Source organism: Furipterus horrens, unplaced genomic scaffold (genome assembly GCF_987537825.1).
Source record: "Furipterus horrens unplaced genomic scaffold, mFurHor1.1.pri manual_scaffold_11, whole genome shotgun sequence".
In the NCBI taxonomy this organism is placed as follows: Eukaryota; Metazoa; Chordata; class Mammalia; order Chiroptera; family Furipteridae; genus Furipterus; species Furipterus horrens.
In genome coordinates, this window is record NW_028327181.1 from 55,117,276 (window position 1) to 55,135,600 (window position 18,325).

General features: G+C 50.1%; 1 protein-coding gene across 1 annotated transcript in view; it reads right to left on the reverse strand.

Annotated features, from left to right (window-relative positions):
• Positions 1–1,283: 1,283 nt before the first annotated feature.
• The window catches only part of PELP1 (proline, glutamate and leucine rich protein 1), a 29,239-nt gene continuing 12,197 nt past the window's right edge, over positions 1,284–18,325 (reverse strand). The window contains exons 2-17 of the mRNA XM_090291559.1: positions 17,890–17,954; positions 17,393–17,498; positions 13,697–13,846; positions 13,390–13,461; positions 6,453–6,512; positions 6,011–6,161; positions 5,699–5,828; positions 5,460–5,547; positions 5,010–5,098; positions 4,813–4,929; positions 4,513–4,660; positions 4,210–4,369; positions 3,480–3,535; positions 3,129–3,335; positions 1,582–2,997; positions 1,284–1,425 (exon numbers count right to left, since the gene is read on the reverse strand). Coding sequence (XP_090147685.1) covers positions 1,330–1,425; positions 1,582–2,997; positions 3,129–3,335; positions 3,480–3,535; positions 4,210–4,369; positions 4,513–4,660; positions 4,813–4,929; positions 5,010–5,098; positions 5,460–5,547; positions 5,699–5,828; positions 6,011–6,161; positions 6,453–6,512; positions 13,390–13,461; positions 13,697–13,846; positions 17,393–17,498; positions 17,890–17,954 — 3,111 coding nt within the window. The 3' untranslated portion in view covers positions 1,284–1,329. The remainder of the gene's footprint in view (positions 1,426–1,581; positions 2,998–3,128; positions 3,336–3,479; positions 3,536–4,209; positions 4,370–4,512; positions 4,661–4,812; positions 4,930–5,009; positions 5,099–5,459; positions 5,548–5,698; positions 5,829–6,010; positions 6,162–6,452; positions 6,513–13,389; positions 13,462–13,696; positions 13,847–17,392; positions 17,499–17,889; positions 17,955–18,325) is intronic.

Here is an 18,325-nt window from a genome sequence, read left to right on the forward strand (position 1 = left end):
TCTGAACTACGTGAATGTTATCTGTTCACAGTACCATTCAAACGTTAAACTTACTGTTCTAGCCTCTTCCTCGGGACCAATGTCACCTTTACCTACAGCTGCCAGAGTTCAGGTCCTTTACATTTTTGAAAAATCGCTATTGCAGGAGCTATCACCTTGCTGCACCCATCTCTGCCGTGACCCCAAAGCCTCCAGTGGCCCTTTGCACCTAGGAAAAAACACTCTTGAACTTACATCAGAGGAAGAAAACAGCTATCAAAGACATTTTAGATAAATAGGAAACTTGAGTATCACAATACAGCACACATGGTATTTTATCACTGTGACTTTTCTTAGGTCTGATGGTGGTTTGTCATTACGCAGAAAAATGTCCTTAACCTTAGGAGATAATGTTGAAGAAGTCAGAGGTGCAAGGTACTTTACACATGACCCCACAAAAAAGGAAATGTATGTACATATAAATATGTATTGATTACAGATTTATGTACATATAAATACATGTCTATATGGAGATACAGACATTACAGAGGTAAAAGTTAACATGAGAAAATGTTAACAATTGATGAATCTAGGCAAAGGTATTATACTGTACAATTCTTCCAACTTTTCTGCATGTTTGAAATTCTTGAAAATAACAAGTTGGGGGAAAATTTTTTAAAACCCTTACATTCCCCAAAATTAGCTCAAATGTCACTCCTCAGAGGCCCCTCAGGATCATGCAGTTGGGAAGTTATTCCCTCCGCTGCAGTTCCCAGGTCCTTTACTTATGTTCATCCTTCAAGAACTGAGCGAAGAATCAGGAGCATTTACCTCAAGCCCACAGACCTCGATACCCTCTCCAGTACACACCACTAGGTTCATGCGCACACGTGCATCCCAGCAAGGCCTAGAGTGAATAGAACTGCTTAAAGGGATCAGACACTGGCTGGGAAATGTCCAAGTCTCAAAAATGGGTAGGAAGGCCTGGGGTGAGCTTGGCAAATTCCTGCCAGGAAGCCGTTGGGATGCTGTCACTGGAAGGACCAGCCCCAGAATAGAGCCCCCCCCCCGCCCCGCCCCATACGCACTATGGACGCCCCTTTCATTTGTAGGCCCGAGGTTCAAATGTCACAGAATTCAATGACTAAACTCCTTAAGTCAATGGTTCCTCCTATTGACAGTGGAGACGACGACAGCTACGGAGACACTTGAAGAACAGTCCGGATATCTTGAAAAGCCCCGCAGACCATGGGGTTTCTGGCTGGGGGCACAGTTGTGGCAAAAGGCAGAAGCAGCAGCCAATATCCAAGTACATAACTTTATTGGAAGTGAGTGGGGCGGAGGAGAGAACTAGGAATCAGGCTCTGTGACAGGCGGTGGTTGCTTCTCGTCATCAGGGGGACAATCAATGAAGTCAGCCAGCATGGCAGCTGTGTCATCCTGCTCCTTTTAGGGACAAAGACACAAGGTTCAAGACCACCTCCCACACATACACTGAAGTGGGTCACACTGGGGATAAACCTCTTCCCTAACATGGCAGCTGCAACATCTTCTCCCCGCCCAGCCTCCCCCCAGAGCTGCGCCCCCAACCTGCCCACTCACCTTTTCCTGCAGAGCGGGGGTCTCCACCTCTGGTTCTGGCTCCGGCTCCGTTTCTTCTGCTGCAGTCGTCTCTGGTGGGGGTGGGACCTCATCACCACCATCCTCAGTCCCCTCTTCCAGCAGGGTTGGGGGAGCACAGGGTTCCTCTTCAACAAGCTCCTGAGGAGGCCCTGCTGGGGGACTCCCCGCTTCTCTCTCCAGCTCCTCCTGGGAGGGGAGCACCTCAGGGGCCAGTGTGGGTGCGATCTCGGCCCCAGGCTCCTCCCTGGCCCCTGGCTCCTCCACTTCTAACAGCAGCCCAGCCTCCGGCTCTGGCTCCGGCTGCACCTTGGGGGACTCGGTGGGGGGCAAAGCTGGAGGCAGGCTGGCGGGTGGAGGTCCTCCTTCTTCTGTCTCTCCTGCTGGGCCAAACTCCAACTCTTCCACCTCTTCTAACTCTTCCTCCTCCTCCTCGTCCTCCTCTTCTTCTTCCTCTAACTCACCTTCCTCTTCTTCAAATTCCTCCTCAAACTCTTCATCCTCTTCTTCTTCAAAATACTCTTCCTCATCCTCTTCTTCTTCCTCGAAATCTTCCTCCTCCTCCTCCTCTTCTTCCTCTTCTTCCTCTTCCTCTTCCTCCTCCTCCTCATCACTGCTGTTGATATTAATAACTGTCAAATCTTCTTCCAGGGCTGGGGGTCCTCCCCCACCAGGAGTTCCTTCAGGGACCAACTGGGGTGGCTGGAGTGTCACCGGGCCCGGAAGCGGAGGGGGTGGTGGTGGAGGGAGAGGTCCCGGGGCTGCAGGAAGCTCTTCAGGCTCCTCCTTGGCAGGCAGAGGAGGGGAGGCTGGTGGTGGCCCAGCTGGGGCAACAGGGGGTGGGGTGGCACCCGAGGGGGGGGGCAGTGGCAGGGGCGGCAGCCCCTCGGGCACAATCACCACGCTGTCGTCAGAGTCACTTTCCAAGGAGATCTCCACATCGGACGCCTCCTCCTTGTCATAGTGGACAAAGGCTGGCCTGGGCACTCTACCCCCAAAGGTTTCATCTGGGGGTACAGGGGGTGGAGTGCCACTAGGGGCAAGGATGGGGTCCTCGTTTGAGCCTGCCCGGTGGTTCTCAGGGCCAGGAAGGAGCCGGGGGGGTACAGACACCAGGCCTGGCACAGAGAGACCTAAGTGGTTGGCTGTGGCTGGAGGTCCAGGGCGTGCTGGGGGCATTGGGCCTGCTGGGGGCACGGGGCCAGCTGAGGGCATGGTGCCCGCTGAGGGCATGGGGCCTGGGGGATGGAAGGGTGGGGCCCTGAAGGGAGATGGGGCCTCAGGAGGAGGAACTGGAGCAGGTGGGGGGCACGTGGGGCCCATGGACTGCAGGGGAGGAACCCGGGGGTGGGTCAGAGCAGCACAGGTCACCAGGGCTTCTGAGCAGAAAGAAGAGACCTGAGGAAGGAAGAAAAAGCAAGTGCCAGTCTCAGGAACACAGGGTTTCACGGCACCAGAGAGCCCCCCGGCATCAGGAATAAGAGAACCCTGAAACCGAGAAGGCGGACTTGGCCCCAGGCAGCAGTTACCTCCAGGCTGTCTTCTCTCTGGCCGAGGGAGAAGGCTTGCAGGGCACACGCAAGAGGAGGAGGGCAGCGAGGAGAAGGCGCCAGCAGCAGAGCCAGCAGCAGGCGGTAAAGTTCACGGCGGCAGCAGGAGCTGGCATATGGGGAGCTGCCTAGGACCTCGCCCTGCTGGACACTCATGGCCAGCGGAAGGACCAGATCGTGCAGTTTCTGGAAAGGACACAGGCACAACTAGAGACCCCACCGAGACGACCCAACCCTTCTCCAGGGCCTCCTCCCAAGCTGGAATGCACCCCCTCTGGGGGCACGACCCCCACCCGACCCCAACCTCCCTGGGGACCAGGCTGCACTAACCCTGTGCGTTTCCTCCTTGATGAGAGGCCCGCACATGAGGATGGTCCGGCTGAGGCCTGGGGAGGAAGAGTGGCGGCGCAGAGGCTGCTAAGGGACTCAGAGCAGCGCTTCCGCAGCACGTGGTTCAGGGGCGCGCCCTGCTGGCCCTGACATGGGCACGTCACTTAGCGGCTCTCAGTCTGCTTCCTCCACTATGAAATGGGGGTCATCATACTAAACAGGGCTGTTGATACTGGCGGTCCATTATAAGTGTGCATTTATACATTTGAGGAGCACTGGCTCTCCTCTTGACATGGGGTGGGGTGGCGGGCAGTGAATTGCTGGTATAGAGGACCCAAATGCAAGTTACCCAGTAACTTCACAGTAATTGTACTTTCGCATCCACATCGGCGACTGTTGGAAGCAGGAAACCCCACTGAGCAGCCTGCCTGAAGAGAATGTAAACTGCACAGGGCAGGGATTTCCGCCTTGCCACAACCATGCCGGGCATGTGCAAACCAGGTAGGTGACACCCTGGGGCAGTGTAAATGACCAAAGCCCACCTGACAGCAGGATCCAGGATTCTGCCTGCAGCCCTGGTTGCTGCGGGGCTGCTTCTGCTCCTTGGATCCCGTCTGCAGGGTTTTAGCTGCTTCTGCATTTTGCTGCACCCTCTCCTTCAACAACTCGTATGGGCTGTAGCCGGGGCCAGCCCAGCGCCCTGAAGGTGCAGGGCACAGGCCTCACCCACCTCTCAGTGCAGCTGCACACACATCGCTGTTGGCGTTGCTGTCCCCTTTCCGGTGGCTGGGAGGGGCCGCAGCCTCCCCCATGTCCAGCTTTAGCTTCTTGGGGGCACTGGGCTTCCCTGTCTGCAGGCCCCCATCAGGGCTCCCCCGGGGACTGCGCAGCTGGTGGTGGAGGAAAATAAAAATCACGTTCATAGGCTCACAGGAAGGTAGGACGGTCAGGAGACTGCTGGGTGGGGAGGCTCATTCGGACAAGGGGTGGAGGGTGAGAGTCCTGGCATGGGAGAGGCGAGCAGAGGCCTCACCTTCAGGGCATCGGCTGGGGGAGAGATGTCACTGAGCAGGTGGGTAAGCAGGGCCTCTCCTGAGGCTCCTCCCTGAAGCATTCCTGCCGAGGCACCGCACACCTGCACCCACAGCTCTAACACAGAGTATACCTTGGTCCGCATGGCGCTGTGACGTGAGCAGAGGGCAGCTTTTCAAAGGGAAGCCAACATGCCAGATGCTGCTTCTCCTCCCTCAGTACTCCCAGCCCCTTGGAACCCCCAGTCCACCTGCATCACTTCACCCACCCCCTCCTCTTTATCCCCGCCCTGGACAGTCACCTGTAAGGCTTCTCCTGGCCTAGAGAAAGAGTATCTCTCCCAATGCTCCAGGCACTGAGGACCTGGGGAAGCAGGCGGCTGATCAGGACCCCAAAGCGCAAGAGCCGACCTCCACACCTGGGGGCGAAGACACAACAGTGACCTCCATTCCCAGCACGTCCCAGTCCCTCCATCACACTCCGCCTAGCCCCACTCACGCGAGGATGAGCGCAGAGAGCAGGTCCAAGGCTTCAAGATGGATAGAGGGCAGCAGCAGCAACCGCAGGGGACCATCTCCAAGCAAACTCTGCAGGGGACGGGTGGCAAAAGGAGGCGGGGAGAAAGTGAGACGGAGTGAGCACTGGAGGCAGAGCAGGTGTGTGCTCTCCCAACAAGACCAAATCCCACCCTACAAAACAAACCCTGAAGGAGGATGAGAGGAGCAATGGCTGAACCTCCCAGCAATGACTCAGCTGGCCCTCAAGTTTGCCCTCCCCTAGAGGCAGGTGCTGCTGGTGTCCCCGCACTAGGTGTGCCGGAAGAAGCACAAGGAATAACGGCACTGGTTGCCCAGGACAACTGTCCGGGGACCTGCAGATCCCGTACCGCTTTCCTTGTTGCCCTGGGTCCTGAGAAAGGACTATGAATGGACGATAAACGCCACTTACAATGTTCTTGGCACTGATGCTGAGGGTCCGGCAGATGACATCCAGGACTTCCTGCACAGGGATGGACACAGGGGCCCCAAATTCAGACCTAAATAGAATCAAGAGCAGGGAGACCCTCAGCACAGGTTCCCAGAGTGTTTCCACACCTGCCCTCAATCTCCTTCCTCATGATGTGGAAGACACCCCCATGCCAGCCCCCGCACCAGGGCCCACGCTCCCTCCAACCCTCACTCACTCACCTGAGCAGGAGCCCCAGGCAGCAGGCCAGCCCAGAAAACTTCTGCCGAAGCCGGAGGAGGCTGTGGGCATCACCATCTTCTGAGGGGGAGAACAGCATCTCCACTCCAAGGCCTTCATACTGCATAGGAGCTGGACACACCCGGACACCATCACACTCCAGGGCTTTTTGCCACGCCTCCCTTTTCATTTTTGGGGGATGACCCACCATTCTGCTAGAAATCAACTGTCCCACCCCTCTGGGCCACCCTCCTGGTTCTCTCCTGCCATGTTCCCCAACCACTCTGCCACTGACTACCAGCCATGGTCCCTACCTGGTTCTGCTCCCTCATAAAGAGCCCCGAGCAGGCTGTGCAGGGAGGCCAGCAGGCTGTGCAGCTCCTGCTCCCAGCTCTCGGTGTGCTTCAAGCCCTGGGAAAAGCCAGCCCCCAGGGAGGGCAGCCGGGAGTAACACTCGCACGCCAACTGCAGAAGAAAGGTCAGAAGCGCGGTCAGACGGGCCTCCAGGCCAGCCGGAATCCCCCAGTGCCACCAATGCCAAGAAAAATGGAGTTCACACAGAGCCCTTAGGGGACACTGAAAAGGGGCAATGGAGCAGACGGACACAGATGGAAACACGGAGGCAGAAGTCATGCCTGTGCCTCTTGAGTATGTTAACAGGGAGGGAAGTGTGAACGTGGACCAAGCAGGAACAAGGAGAAATGCAAAGAATGGGGATAAGAGAAGCTCCAGCTCATCTCCCTCCTTTTCCTTTACCTGCTGGAGCTGAGGGCTCGAGGCATCCACCCGGGACAGGAAAAATGAGGCCAGCTTGCCCTGTGTTGTGGAAAAGAGGAAAAAGCTGATGAGTCAATGCCAAGGGCCAGACACATTCACCCTGTTCATCCCCAGCAGCAGAATCTAAGCCCTAGCCTTTTTCTTTCCTGCAGACACAGGGAGCAAAGCCCTCACAGGGCATCACGCCTGGGGGCAGACACGCTCCCGTGGTAGAAAGACATCCTGGATGTCAGCTCCTTCCTCAGCCTCGCTGCTTGGTCGGGAAAGGGTCTGGCCTTTGCCCCACAGACACTGGGCTCCCTGCTGCCAATTTTCCCTCACGCCAAAAGGACGCAGAGTACTGAAAGGCAGCTACCCCCACCCCCACACTCAACTCCCTACCAGCTTAGACAAGAAGCGAGGGTCCAAGCTGGGAGCTGAGGCACTAACCAGAGGTGTGAGGGCAGGTCAAGGTCAAGAGAGAAGGGAAGGCCTCTGGAGAAGAGCTGAGACAGCACATCTCAGAGCAGTGACCTGTGAGGCAGCAAACATTCGCTCAGCCTGCTATGTGAAGGTACTGGCAGAGGGCTGTTCAACCGGGGCCACAATTTATTTGGGGGTAGAATCAAAGGGGCCCGTGTAACGCATGGGGGTAGGGGGGAGTTACATCATTTTCACTAACCTGTAAATAAAAGGCAGTGTTTCTTTCAATTATAAAAAGCCACAGTAAATATTAGCAGTACCTCTGGCTGTCACCAATAGAAATTAGTTGTTTTCATTTCATATTATAATTCTTAACATGTATCCTGAAATGTTTACATGTATGACTAATTTCAAATTCAGTAGTTAAGAGACCTGCTGCTAGATCTTGTTGTTTGACACATTAATGAAAAAGCATGTACTACTCTATCACAATTTTTTAAAATATTGTATATACTTCAACAGAACCAGTTTCCCTTAAAATTCTATGTATTTATTTTATGAATTTAAAAGCATTCTGAGCCCCAGCTGGTGTAGCTCAGTGGGTTGAGCATCAATCAGCCTGTGAACTAAAAGGTCGCTGGTTCGATTCCCAGTCAGGGCACATTCCTGGGTTGCGAGCCGGGCCAGATCCTCAGCTAGGGGCACGCAAGAGGCAACCACACATCAATGTTTCTCTCCCTCTCTTTCTCCCTCCATTTCCCTCCCTCTAAAAAATAAATAAATACAAATCTTTAAGAAACATTCTGAGGCGGGGTCCATGGCATAAAAGGAGTTAAGAACACTGACGTGGACCTACAGAAAGGAATGAGAGGGGATTTCCACCTTTAGTGGCATGCGAGTTAGTCAGCAGACAAGTCTATGGAAAACAACACTGGGGACCCTGCACTGGCCCTGTACCAAGGTGAGGGCAGAGGGATGGTCCAGAGGGACTGATGCTGGGCGGCAGGGCCAGGGAGGGCAGCACTGGGCTGGGCTAAAAGAAGGGGAGAATCCCCATGAGATCAGCAAGGGGAAACACTGAGGAAAGCTACAAACCCAGAAGATGCTACAGATAAGCAGGCTGAGGCCTTAATCCCATCCTAGAAAGGACGGACTTTGGGGGAAGGGAGGACAGGGCATCACACACAAGCCTGCAGAGATCAGCAGTGGCACCAGACACAAGACAGGGGACTTACAGGAGCAAAGCAGACGCAAAAGCCCTTCAGTGTGCGGTTCAGAGCCAACCCAAGGACTCTCTCCCACTTACCCTGGGGCGGGGACCATTTAACTACCCACATTACACTTCAGGATTCTACTGACCATGACGCAAGTACTGTTATAGCTGATGCCAGAATAAAAGGAGACCAGGAAGCATTTCCCTCGGGACTTAGAGAGCACTTTCACATCTGATGTGGCAGGACTCAGAACACTTCAACCCAAATACAGTAACCATCCACATGTCTCCTAACTCACCAGCTTCTCCAAGGATAAGGTTTCTTAGAGAGCTGCCAAAGCCCCAACTTTAGCGGGACTCAGCCCTTTCGGCCAACTTACAGCTCACACTTCTCCTGAGACTCCAAAAGCTGGGCTGAGGCCAAAAGAAGTCTGCTGATGTGACTGAAATAAAGCAGAGTACAGGGACATGGCTCTGACCACAGGTCTGCCCCAGGGGACCCACAAAGCAAACTAAAGCAATGGCTCCCTGGGAGCGTTTTGCTGGAAATACAAGCGCATATGCCCATCCAGGGTATCTCTCAAAAGTGAGGTTGGCCTTCCCACTCCCTCCAAGGAATTACTAATCAATTTGGCGAAGAGAAGCAAAGCTTCCACAGTGACTTCACAGACTCAGAATGCTGGAGTTTCGTCACTCGGGAGGAGTGATCCTAAGCTTTCACATTGCACCCGCCCTGGCGGATGAGACAAAGGACAGATAAACATTCCAGAACTTGATTCTTGGTGTCCTAAGCACTGGGCTGCGAGGTTTTCTAAGTACAAACTGCCCCTGGGGCCTTTGTACAAAACAGATTCTTATCTGACATGTTGGCAACAAAGACAAAAATCTTCAACAGTGAGTTCTTCACATGACACTCCATTCTTAAAGAAATAAAGGCACACATACCCTGTTAACTACATATGAAAGTTTTGTCAGTTTGGAAAGAATACTCAAAATGCAGGCCACAAATTCAAAACTACACGTCTGACGGAAAGCCATAAGCTATAGAAGAATTCTCCTGACCACTCACAATGAAAAGGAAGAGGCAGCAGCAGAGGACACACTTGGAATTCTCGTCTCCCTACAGGTAACACTCGTTTCTCCCCCCACTTTCATGGAGGGACACATGTAGATACAGATAACCCCAAACAGAGGAGAATCACCATCACACCTCACAGACTTTGACCTGTGAGGGGTCAGGGACAAAGATCTACCTAGCCTGTGTAATTTGGTAAGTTAACTTACAGAACGTTTTAGAAGAAAAGCAGTTTTTACTAAACTTAGTAAAACCCATGAGTTACTCCAAATGCCTTTCTGACCAAAGTTTTGCTCTGCCTACTCAAAGATTCTATGACCGGCCATTAGTAGCATTCACGTGAAAACAAAGAATCAGAACCCCAGCTCCACGTTCTCTGAGGAGTATCATCTGCTCAGGGACATTTCCAATACTGCCAGCAACCAGCTGCTGAAGCCGCTGCAGACCCCACCCCCGTCCCAGCAAGGATGCCCACGGAGCTCCGAGAGGGGCTCACAACCCTTCTCAAGCCACTAACAGCTGGTAAGGGCTGGCGTTAGTGTTGAAGCCTATCTGCCAATCCTGTCTATATTCTTAAAAGCTTCAGGGAATTTGATTAAGTGGGAAAAAAACACAGGCTTTAAGGGCAAACAGATCTGGCTCCCACTGGTTTTACAACTACCACATACAAAACCTTGGGTTAAGTTAGTTACACACCTGCGGGCCTGTTTCCTGGTGAGTTTGGGGACACCAACTCCACACAACTGCTCTACTGATACAACAAGATGACACATCTCAGACACTCGGCAAAAGGCCTGGCACACTCTGGGTACCTAATACCAGTTCCCTTACCCTTTCTTCTACTCCCTTGATTTGGTCATAGAACCATGTGATCTTACTTTCAAGATAATTGGAATGGCAAACTCCACCTTAACTGATAATACTGATAGAGTTAACCACACTGGTTATACAAAAAAATTATCAATTTGGCGCTAGTTCCAGTTCTCTATGCAGATTTGTGCTTCCCTTTGAGTAAGGGGGTGTCCAGTGGTTTGTCAAACAATGATGAGTATAACAAAGCAAGAGAGAACATTTAATCTACAGGAGATCACCAATTTATTCTGAGGTACTAGTTGGCATTGATTATACTGTAAACAATAGATGTTGTTAATGTAGGTCCTGGAAAACAAAGCCAACTCATTCACTGACCTCTCGCGACTCACCCATGTACACCTTACCTGTTCAACCTAATGAGGCTCTGCTGTACGGCCATCTTGTAAAGGTCATGACAGCTTGGAGCAAAAGATGGGGAAGTAACAAAGGGAGTTTAGTCAAGAACATAAGGAGATGTGTTGGAGAAGTTGTTACAAGGAAGTAATATATCAGGAAGGCTTCCTGGAGGAAATTACAAGAGCTTCAGGGACAAAGTAAGATTGAATGGTAGAAAAAGAGGCAGGGTACTCTAGAGGTACAGAGGGCAGAAAGAGGAAGGGCTCATGGTTAAGAGCCTGGGATTTGGCATCAGATATAGTTCCCCATATCTATTGATTTAAGGCAAGTTATTTAATTTCAATTTCTTCATCTACACATGTATAGGGCTATAAAGTGGTATAATTATAGCCGTAGACATCAATGATACAACAATCAAAAGACAGGTGCTTGGGACTTCCAGTCAAGATGGGAGTAACAGCAGACACGCTTCGCCTCCTTGCACAACCACAAGAAGGATCACAACTAACCTCAAAACAAAAATCACCCAGAATTCCCAGAAAATCGAACAGTATGATAGCCCGACAAGCAAGAATTTAAAGAAGCCGTATTCGTCCAGACGGGTAGGAGGGGCGGAGACAAGGAGCAGCGGCCAAGAGGGCGTGGTTTGGCGATGGTGAGGCGGTAAGGCAGTGGCAGTGGCCAGTGGAACAGGGCAGTCCCACATTCACATGCAGTGGACTCAGTGAATCCAGGCCCAGGCCAGACCACACAACCCATGGTTCCAGCACGAGGAAAATAAAGCCTAAAGACTTCTGGCTATAAAAACCAGTGGGGGTTGGGGCAGTGGAAGAAACAACAATTGCTCAGGAGAGTCTGTTTAAAGAACCTGCACGGTCTTAGAACATATGCAAACCCACCTATTCTGAGAATCAACACCAGGGCAACAGCCAGAGGGGAGCCAGTCGCATACAGGAAGCCAGAAGCTGATGAAGTGATTGGAAAGAGGGAGTGTGCTGAGCAAGCAGCATTGTTTCCTCTCTGAACCTCACCCCCAAATACAGCACAAGGTCACCCAGCACTGATGAATACCAAAGGCTCTGCCCCTTACAAAGTAACAGGCGCAACAGCTCTACCTAAGACACAGAGCCAAACACAGGAGGCTGTCAAGTTGAGGAGGCAGAGAAGTATGGCCCAAAAGAGGGAGCAGATCAAGGCTCTGGTGGGAGAACTAAGCAATGAGGAGATGGACAACCTAACAGATGAGGAGATGGCCAACCTAACAGACACAGAGTTCAAAACACTGGTGATAAAGGTACTCACAGACTTCACAGATATGCTTGAGTACAGCAAATGCAGAAGGGAAGAAATGAAGGCGGGTGTAAGTGAAACGAAGGAAAATCCACATGAAACCAAAGGTGAAGGAAAGGAAACCAGGGTTCAAATCAATGATTTGGAACATAAGGAAGATAAAAACAGTCAACCAGTACAGAATGAAGAAACAAGAATGGAAAAAAACAAGGAGAGGCTTAGGAACCTCTGGGACAACTTTAAACATACCAACATCCAAAACATAAGGGTGCCAGAAGGAGAAGAGGAAGAACAAGAAATTGAAAACTTATTTGAAAAAATAATGAAGGAATACTTCCCAAAGTTGGTGAAGGAAATAGACATACAAGTCCAGGAAGCACAGAGTCCCAAAAAAGCTAAACCCAAAGAGGACCACACCAAGACATAATTAAAATGCCAAAGGTTCAAGATAAAGGGAGAATCTTAAAAGCAGCAAAAGAAAAGCAGAGCGTTACCTACAAAAGGGTGCCTATAAGACTGTCAGCTGATTTCTTTGCAGGCAAGAAGGGACTGGTAACAAGTATTCAATGTGATGGAAAGCAAGGACCTACAATCAAGATTACTCTATCCAGCAAAGCTATCATTTGGAATGAAAGGGCAGACGAAGTGCTTCCCAGACAAGGTAAACCTAAAGAAGTTCATTATCACCAAGCCATTATTATATGAAGTGTCAAAGGGACTTACTTAAGAAAAAGAAGATCAAAACTATGGGCACTAAAATGACAACAAACTCAAAACTATCAACCACAGAATCTAAAAAATAAAAACAAAATCCAACTAACCAAACCAGAATAGGAACAGAATCATAGGTATGGGGATCATTTGGAGGGTTATCAGCTATGAGGGGGGAGGGGGAGAAATGGGGAAATGGTGCAGGGATTAAGAAGCATAATTGGTTGGTACAAAATACAGAAGGGGAGTTAACAATAATATAGGAAAGGGTGAAGCCAAAGAACTTATATGCATGGTCCATGGACATGAACTAAGGGAGGTGGGATTGCTAAAGGGAAGGGGGATACTGGGCAGAGGGGAGCAAAGGGAAAAGAAATTGGGACTACTGTAACAACATAATCAATAAAATATACTTAAAAAAAAGAAAAGGAAGAACCATAACTGGTAGGTACAAATTAAACAGGGGGATGTAAAGCACAGTATAGGAAATGGAGAAGCCAAAGAACTTATATGCATGACCCATGGAGATGAACTAAGGGAGGGGGTGATTGTTGGAGGGAAGGGGGGGGTCCCAGGCCGAGGGGGACAAAGAGGAAAAACATCGGACAACTGTAATAGCATAATCAATAAAATACACTTATGCTCTGGTTTCTTTTCAAAATGAATAAATCTTTCGCCTTTTACTAAAATAAAAAATAAAATACACTTAAAAAAAGAAAAGAAGACAAGTGCTTAACCCTGACCAGCCTGGCTCAGATGGCTAGAGCATCATCCCACAAAGCAGAAGGTCATGGGTTTGATTCCCAGTCAGAGCACAGGCCTAAGCTGCAGGGCTCAGTCCCTGGTCGGGGCATGTATGAGAAGCAACTGATGATTCCTTCCCTCTCTTTCTCCCTCCTTTCCCCTCTCTTAAAAAAACAAAAAGGGAGATGCTTAGAATTCTCAGCAATGGAATCTGAGGTATGATAGCTAACAAGTCTTATTTGGTGGGAAGAGGAATTTCCATAAATACTTACTTTGAGAGACCCGCAAGCCCGAGGAAAATAGGTCATACACGCCTTCATTCCCTCCAGTGCTGAGAGCTCACACTGTGGGAAAAACAAAGGAAGGAAGAGGTGAGAGCCCAGTGCCCCCACAGACGCCATCTCAACCCCACAGCCCCTCAAGGTCCCTCCTCCACATGCTTTTTCTTGGCCCTTCCTTCTTCTCATTTCTTTGATCCTATTCCCCACTCATTTCCCATCACATTCCTTAATCCAAGGGGTCTGAGTTAGGGAGGCACTGTAAGGGGCCACGGGGTGGAGGGACGGGGAGGTGACTCACCTCTGGTCTGAGGCCCAGCAGGGAGGTGAGAAGGCCCGGGAGGTGGTTTATGGAGATGTCCCGGAAGAGAGTAGGAAGTTGGGCTGCATACCGGAGCAGGTCCCTCAGTACAGCCACAGCCAAATCCATTGTGGGGGGCGGGTCCTGGGACTAAAAAGCAACAACATTCCATGCTTCCAACCTTGGCCAATGTGGGGCTTCCGAGAAACACCACGGTTAATGACATTACCAACAGATCCACTGGGAATAGAATGCATTGGAGATACGGAGCATCCAAAAGTAACATATTTGTCTACAGAAAGGACATGTGTTTACATTTTCGTATTAGGTGTATTTGGGGTCCTAGGAATTTGGGGGGTGGAGTAACAAAGCCACACCTTAAAGACCTAACTGGAAGATCTTGAGACCTTGATTCTCTCACTCTAAACTTCCCTAGGACGAAATGGAGAACAATACGCTCAAGCTGAAAAAAAAGTGTCTCAGCCCCATCTCTCCAAGCTGGCTCAGGCCTACCCTGGGACTCATGGGGAAAAATGGTTTGGATTTAGAAGGACTTCCCTAGAAAATTAACATGTATCTCAGGAAAAAGCATTCAGCACCTATCTCCTACTAGACCAGAGAAGGTCATGTGTTAGAGACAAAAACACTTGTTAAGAAAGTAAGAATAGGTGGGCCTACCAACTACAAATGGGCCCCCAGCACTGGCCCGTAAGCCCGCTGCACTCCTCTCCGGGTCACTCCCTTGCTACCCAAACCTCCTCCCACCACTGTTGCCTCTGTAGAACCTAACCTGCAACTTCACAGAGGAAACTGAACAAAGATGGGCACCCCCTCAGCTTCCTACTATCAAACCTGAAAACTCCATCTTCATCCTCGCCCTACTTCTTGTCACGCTAGAGGAATTAGGTCCCTTCCTGTTCAAGATAATCCTTCCACTGTGCTTCAGAGACTGCCCTTCCCTTCTTTTTTTAAAAAAATTATTTATTTGTTCGTTTGTTTATTTATTTTTAGAGAGAGGGGAAAGGAGAAAGACAGGGAGAGAAACATCCCTGTGTGGTTGCCTCTCACTTGCACCCCCAGCTGGGGACCTGACATGCAACCTAGTCATATGCCCTGACTGGGAATCGAACCAGCGACACTTGGCTCGCAGGCCGACGCTCAATCCACTGAGCCACAGCAGCCAGGGCTTCCTCCCTTCTTTAAGAGCACTTGAACACTACAACTCTTGACTGCTCCCTCTCCCTTGGATTACTAACCAGTCCCTCTTAAATGGGTTCTTCCCACTGACGTTTATACATGCTCATCTTTCCCCTTCTTAAAATCCTTCCTTAGTCTGTACTTCACTCACCCACCCTCAGCTATTTCTCTCCCTCTGAGTCAGATATTGAATATTTTGAAAGGACTGCCTACCTTCCCTGCTTCCACTCCTTTTCCCACTCACTTCTCATTCCAGGCACTCTGGCTTTGGTACAGGCCGCTGCAGCAAAATCACTCTAAAGACTACAGTCTTAGAGCCACTGAGTTGCTAAATCTGATCAACAATTTTCAGTCCTCATCTTGTTCTGCCTCAGAGGGGCACAAACAGAAGGAGCTTCCCCTGGATCCCACCCAAACACACTCCTGGGTGTCATCCTGCTGCTGCTGTCTCATTTTCCTTAGTAAGCTCATCATTCTCTACCTGACCGGTAAGTGTGGAGTGGCTTAAAATCCAATCCGTGCAAGGACATACCTTGGATCACCTTGTTTTCTTCCTCACCTCCAACTGCCATCTAAATGCTGAACACTTCTCCGCTTTGTAAAACATACTGACTGAGGCACCCCACCCACCCACACCAGATCAGGGGGGTGCTTATTAAGGAGCCTTCTACTTTATTCCCAGGCCATACTCACCTCTCACCTCTGAACCTGGCTGTCTTCTAATGTCCTGAAATCTAGAAGTTCTCCCGGTCACATCCTCTCCCTGGCCCTACCCCCTCCCCAGGACCTGTCCACTGTGCCTCTCAATCTCTCTTGAACTCATCTACTTGTGATTTCTGCCAATATCAACCTGGTCCAAGCTACTGTGAATGTTCTCCTAGGTTACTTAACAGCCTTCTACATGGTCTTTCTGCTTCCATTCTGCCTCCTTTCTAATTCCTTCTCACAGAGCAGCCAGAGTGCTATTTTCTTTTTTTTAATTTTTTTATTTTTCCCCCCACTAAAACTTTTTGTTTGTTTGTTTTTCTATTACAGCTGTCCTACTTTTCTCCCTGTTGCTTCCCCACGCCCTGCGACCCCTCGCCCACAGCAGAGTGCTCTTTTCAAATGGAAACCTGGTCATGCCACCACACCGCCACCTCTTCCTCAGCCCTACTTAAAACCTTCCTGAGGTTCCCGTGCCAAAAATAAAAACCAGGCTCCTAACACACCTACACCACCATACATGGCTTGGTCCCTACCTTCTTACCTCCCCAGTCCCATGTCATCAGCCCCAGGCACAGCAGCTGGCTTACAAGCCCTCGAATGGGCCAAAGCCATCCTGCCTCGGGGCTTGTGCCCACTTAGAACACTTTCCTGGCCCCATTTACCCCTCATCACCGGCTCAGAAGCAGCCTCTCGGAATCGCTGCCCTGATCGCCACCACTCAGCCTGGGCCAGCTCCCCTGGTTGTAAGCTCGCAGGGGGGCCGTCTCCTTTACATCCACAGCACCTCCCTCAGTTTAGCATGTCACAATCCTCTGTCTATTAGTCAGTTAAAGTCTCTTCCACTACAACAGGAATCAGCAAAGTATGATCTGGGGTGCCTGCTTTTCCATGGCCCACAAGCTAAGAATGATTTTTACATTTTTAAAGGGTTGGGAAACTAACAGAAAAAAACAACATGCAACAGAAACCAAACGTGATTCATAATAACCTAAAAGATTCACTATCTATAAGCATTTACTTCATAGAAAGTTTTCCATCCCCTGAGCTAGGCTCTAAGCACCATGAATGAAAACAGGGTCCAAGTCCATCTCACCACTGTCTCCCCAGAGCTTAGCACACAGCCTGCCACATGTGCTCAGAAGATGAGAGTCGAAGAACTAAATAGTGATGCCACCAAGAATGTAAAAGCAGGGGGAAATAATCAAAATGTTAAAAGAGAAAGGAGAAAAAAGAAAAGCAGAGAAAAGATTAGGCAAGAAAAAAATCAAACACCTGGAAAAATGCGCTTTAGAGATGTCACTCATTAGAAAAGCTAATGAGGGTCCTGACTGGTGTGGCTCAGTGTGTTGGGCATCATCCTGCAAACCAAAGGGTTGCCAGTTCGATTCCCAGTCAGGGCACATGCCTGGGTTGCAGGATGAGTCCCCAGTTGGGGGTGTGCGAGAGGCAACCAATTGCTGTTTCTTTCCATCTTCCTCCCTTCCCTTCTCTCTAAAAATAAATAAATAAAATCTTAAGGGGAAAAAAAAAAAGCTAATGAGGAAGTGAAAGAGTCGGAAGTTCTGGTATGTGAAAAGTCAGATGAATTAAAATTAACCTAGTAGATAAAAATATCAAAAAGTTGCAAAGGATTTCCATTTGAAGCTTATCCCCCTACTATCAGAAAACTGCTTCAATTATTCTGTCCTCAGAATGAAATGTCCAAGCCACAAAGACTATAACCACGTCCAGAACGGAGAACAAGGAACGGCTGGAGGAGGGGCGGGGTGGGTGCAGCAGCTGGATCCTTACCTGCAAGACCTGCTGAATGCTCCGAAGCCAGGAGACACAGTGCTGCTGGAACATCTCTGTAGAGCTCTCCCCCACCAGCAAGGACAGCAGACAGAGGCCCTCAAACCTTACGAGAAAGAAGCGAGTGATAACATGGAGGCGGAGGCTAGACTTCAGAGAAAGCTATTTACTGCTCTTCTGCTCTCACTGGACTACAGCAAGACTTCACCTCCAGGTCACTAGGGTTTCTAACTCCTGAATACTTACACTTGGAGTGAGGTGCGGGCAGCAGGGGAAGAAGGGAAGAGGGATCATCCCAGGTGGGGGCATAAGAAACTTGGAAGCTGGAATAGGTGATATTCAACTCAAGTGAGGTCATGAAAAGAATGACATGCCCCAGCCTCTTGGGAATGGAGAAATCTCTTGAATCCATGGGGTGGTGACAATGAGTGATAGATGTATAGCTCACTTCCTAAGGAAACATCCCCCTGGAGGAAAAAACAAGGTTAAAGACTTACCGAGTTTTGATAGAACCAAGACGTGCATTACTGAGACCCACCAAGGCCCCAACAGCTGAAAGGCTCTAGAAGAAAGAAAACACGAAGTGAGTCAGGAATAGGATGCTAACGATGCAGAATTTCTCTAAGCCCTTCCCTGTCCCAGGACCTATGAAATCTTTTCTGATGTCACACCTCCTTTGAGGAAAAAAGACCATTCCTCTAGAGGCCTTCGGCCTTTGTCCTTTTTTCAGCAGGTGACACACACAGCAGCCTGTTCCACAGGTTTCCTCAAGTCCCGTCTTGCTTGACCCCTTCTCCCTCTTTCCACCCAACACGTGAGTGCTACGCAGAGGACAGCCCAGCTCATCCCAGCTTCCAGACCTCAAAGGCAGGTCTGCTTTGCCTATGTGTCCCTGAGCAGCACCTAGCACAGAGGAGAAATTCACAAATGCTT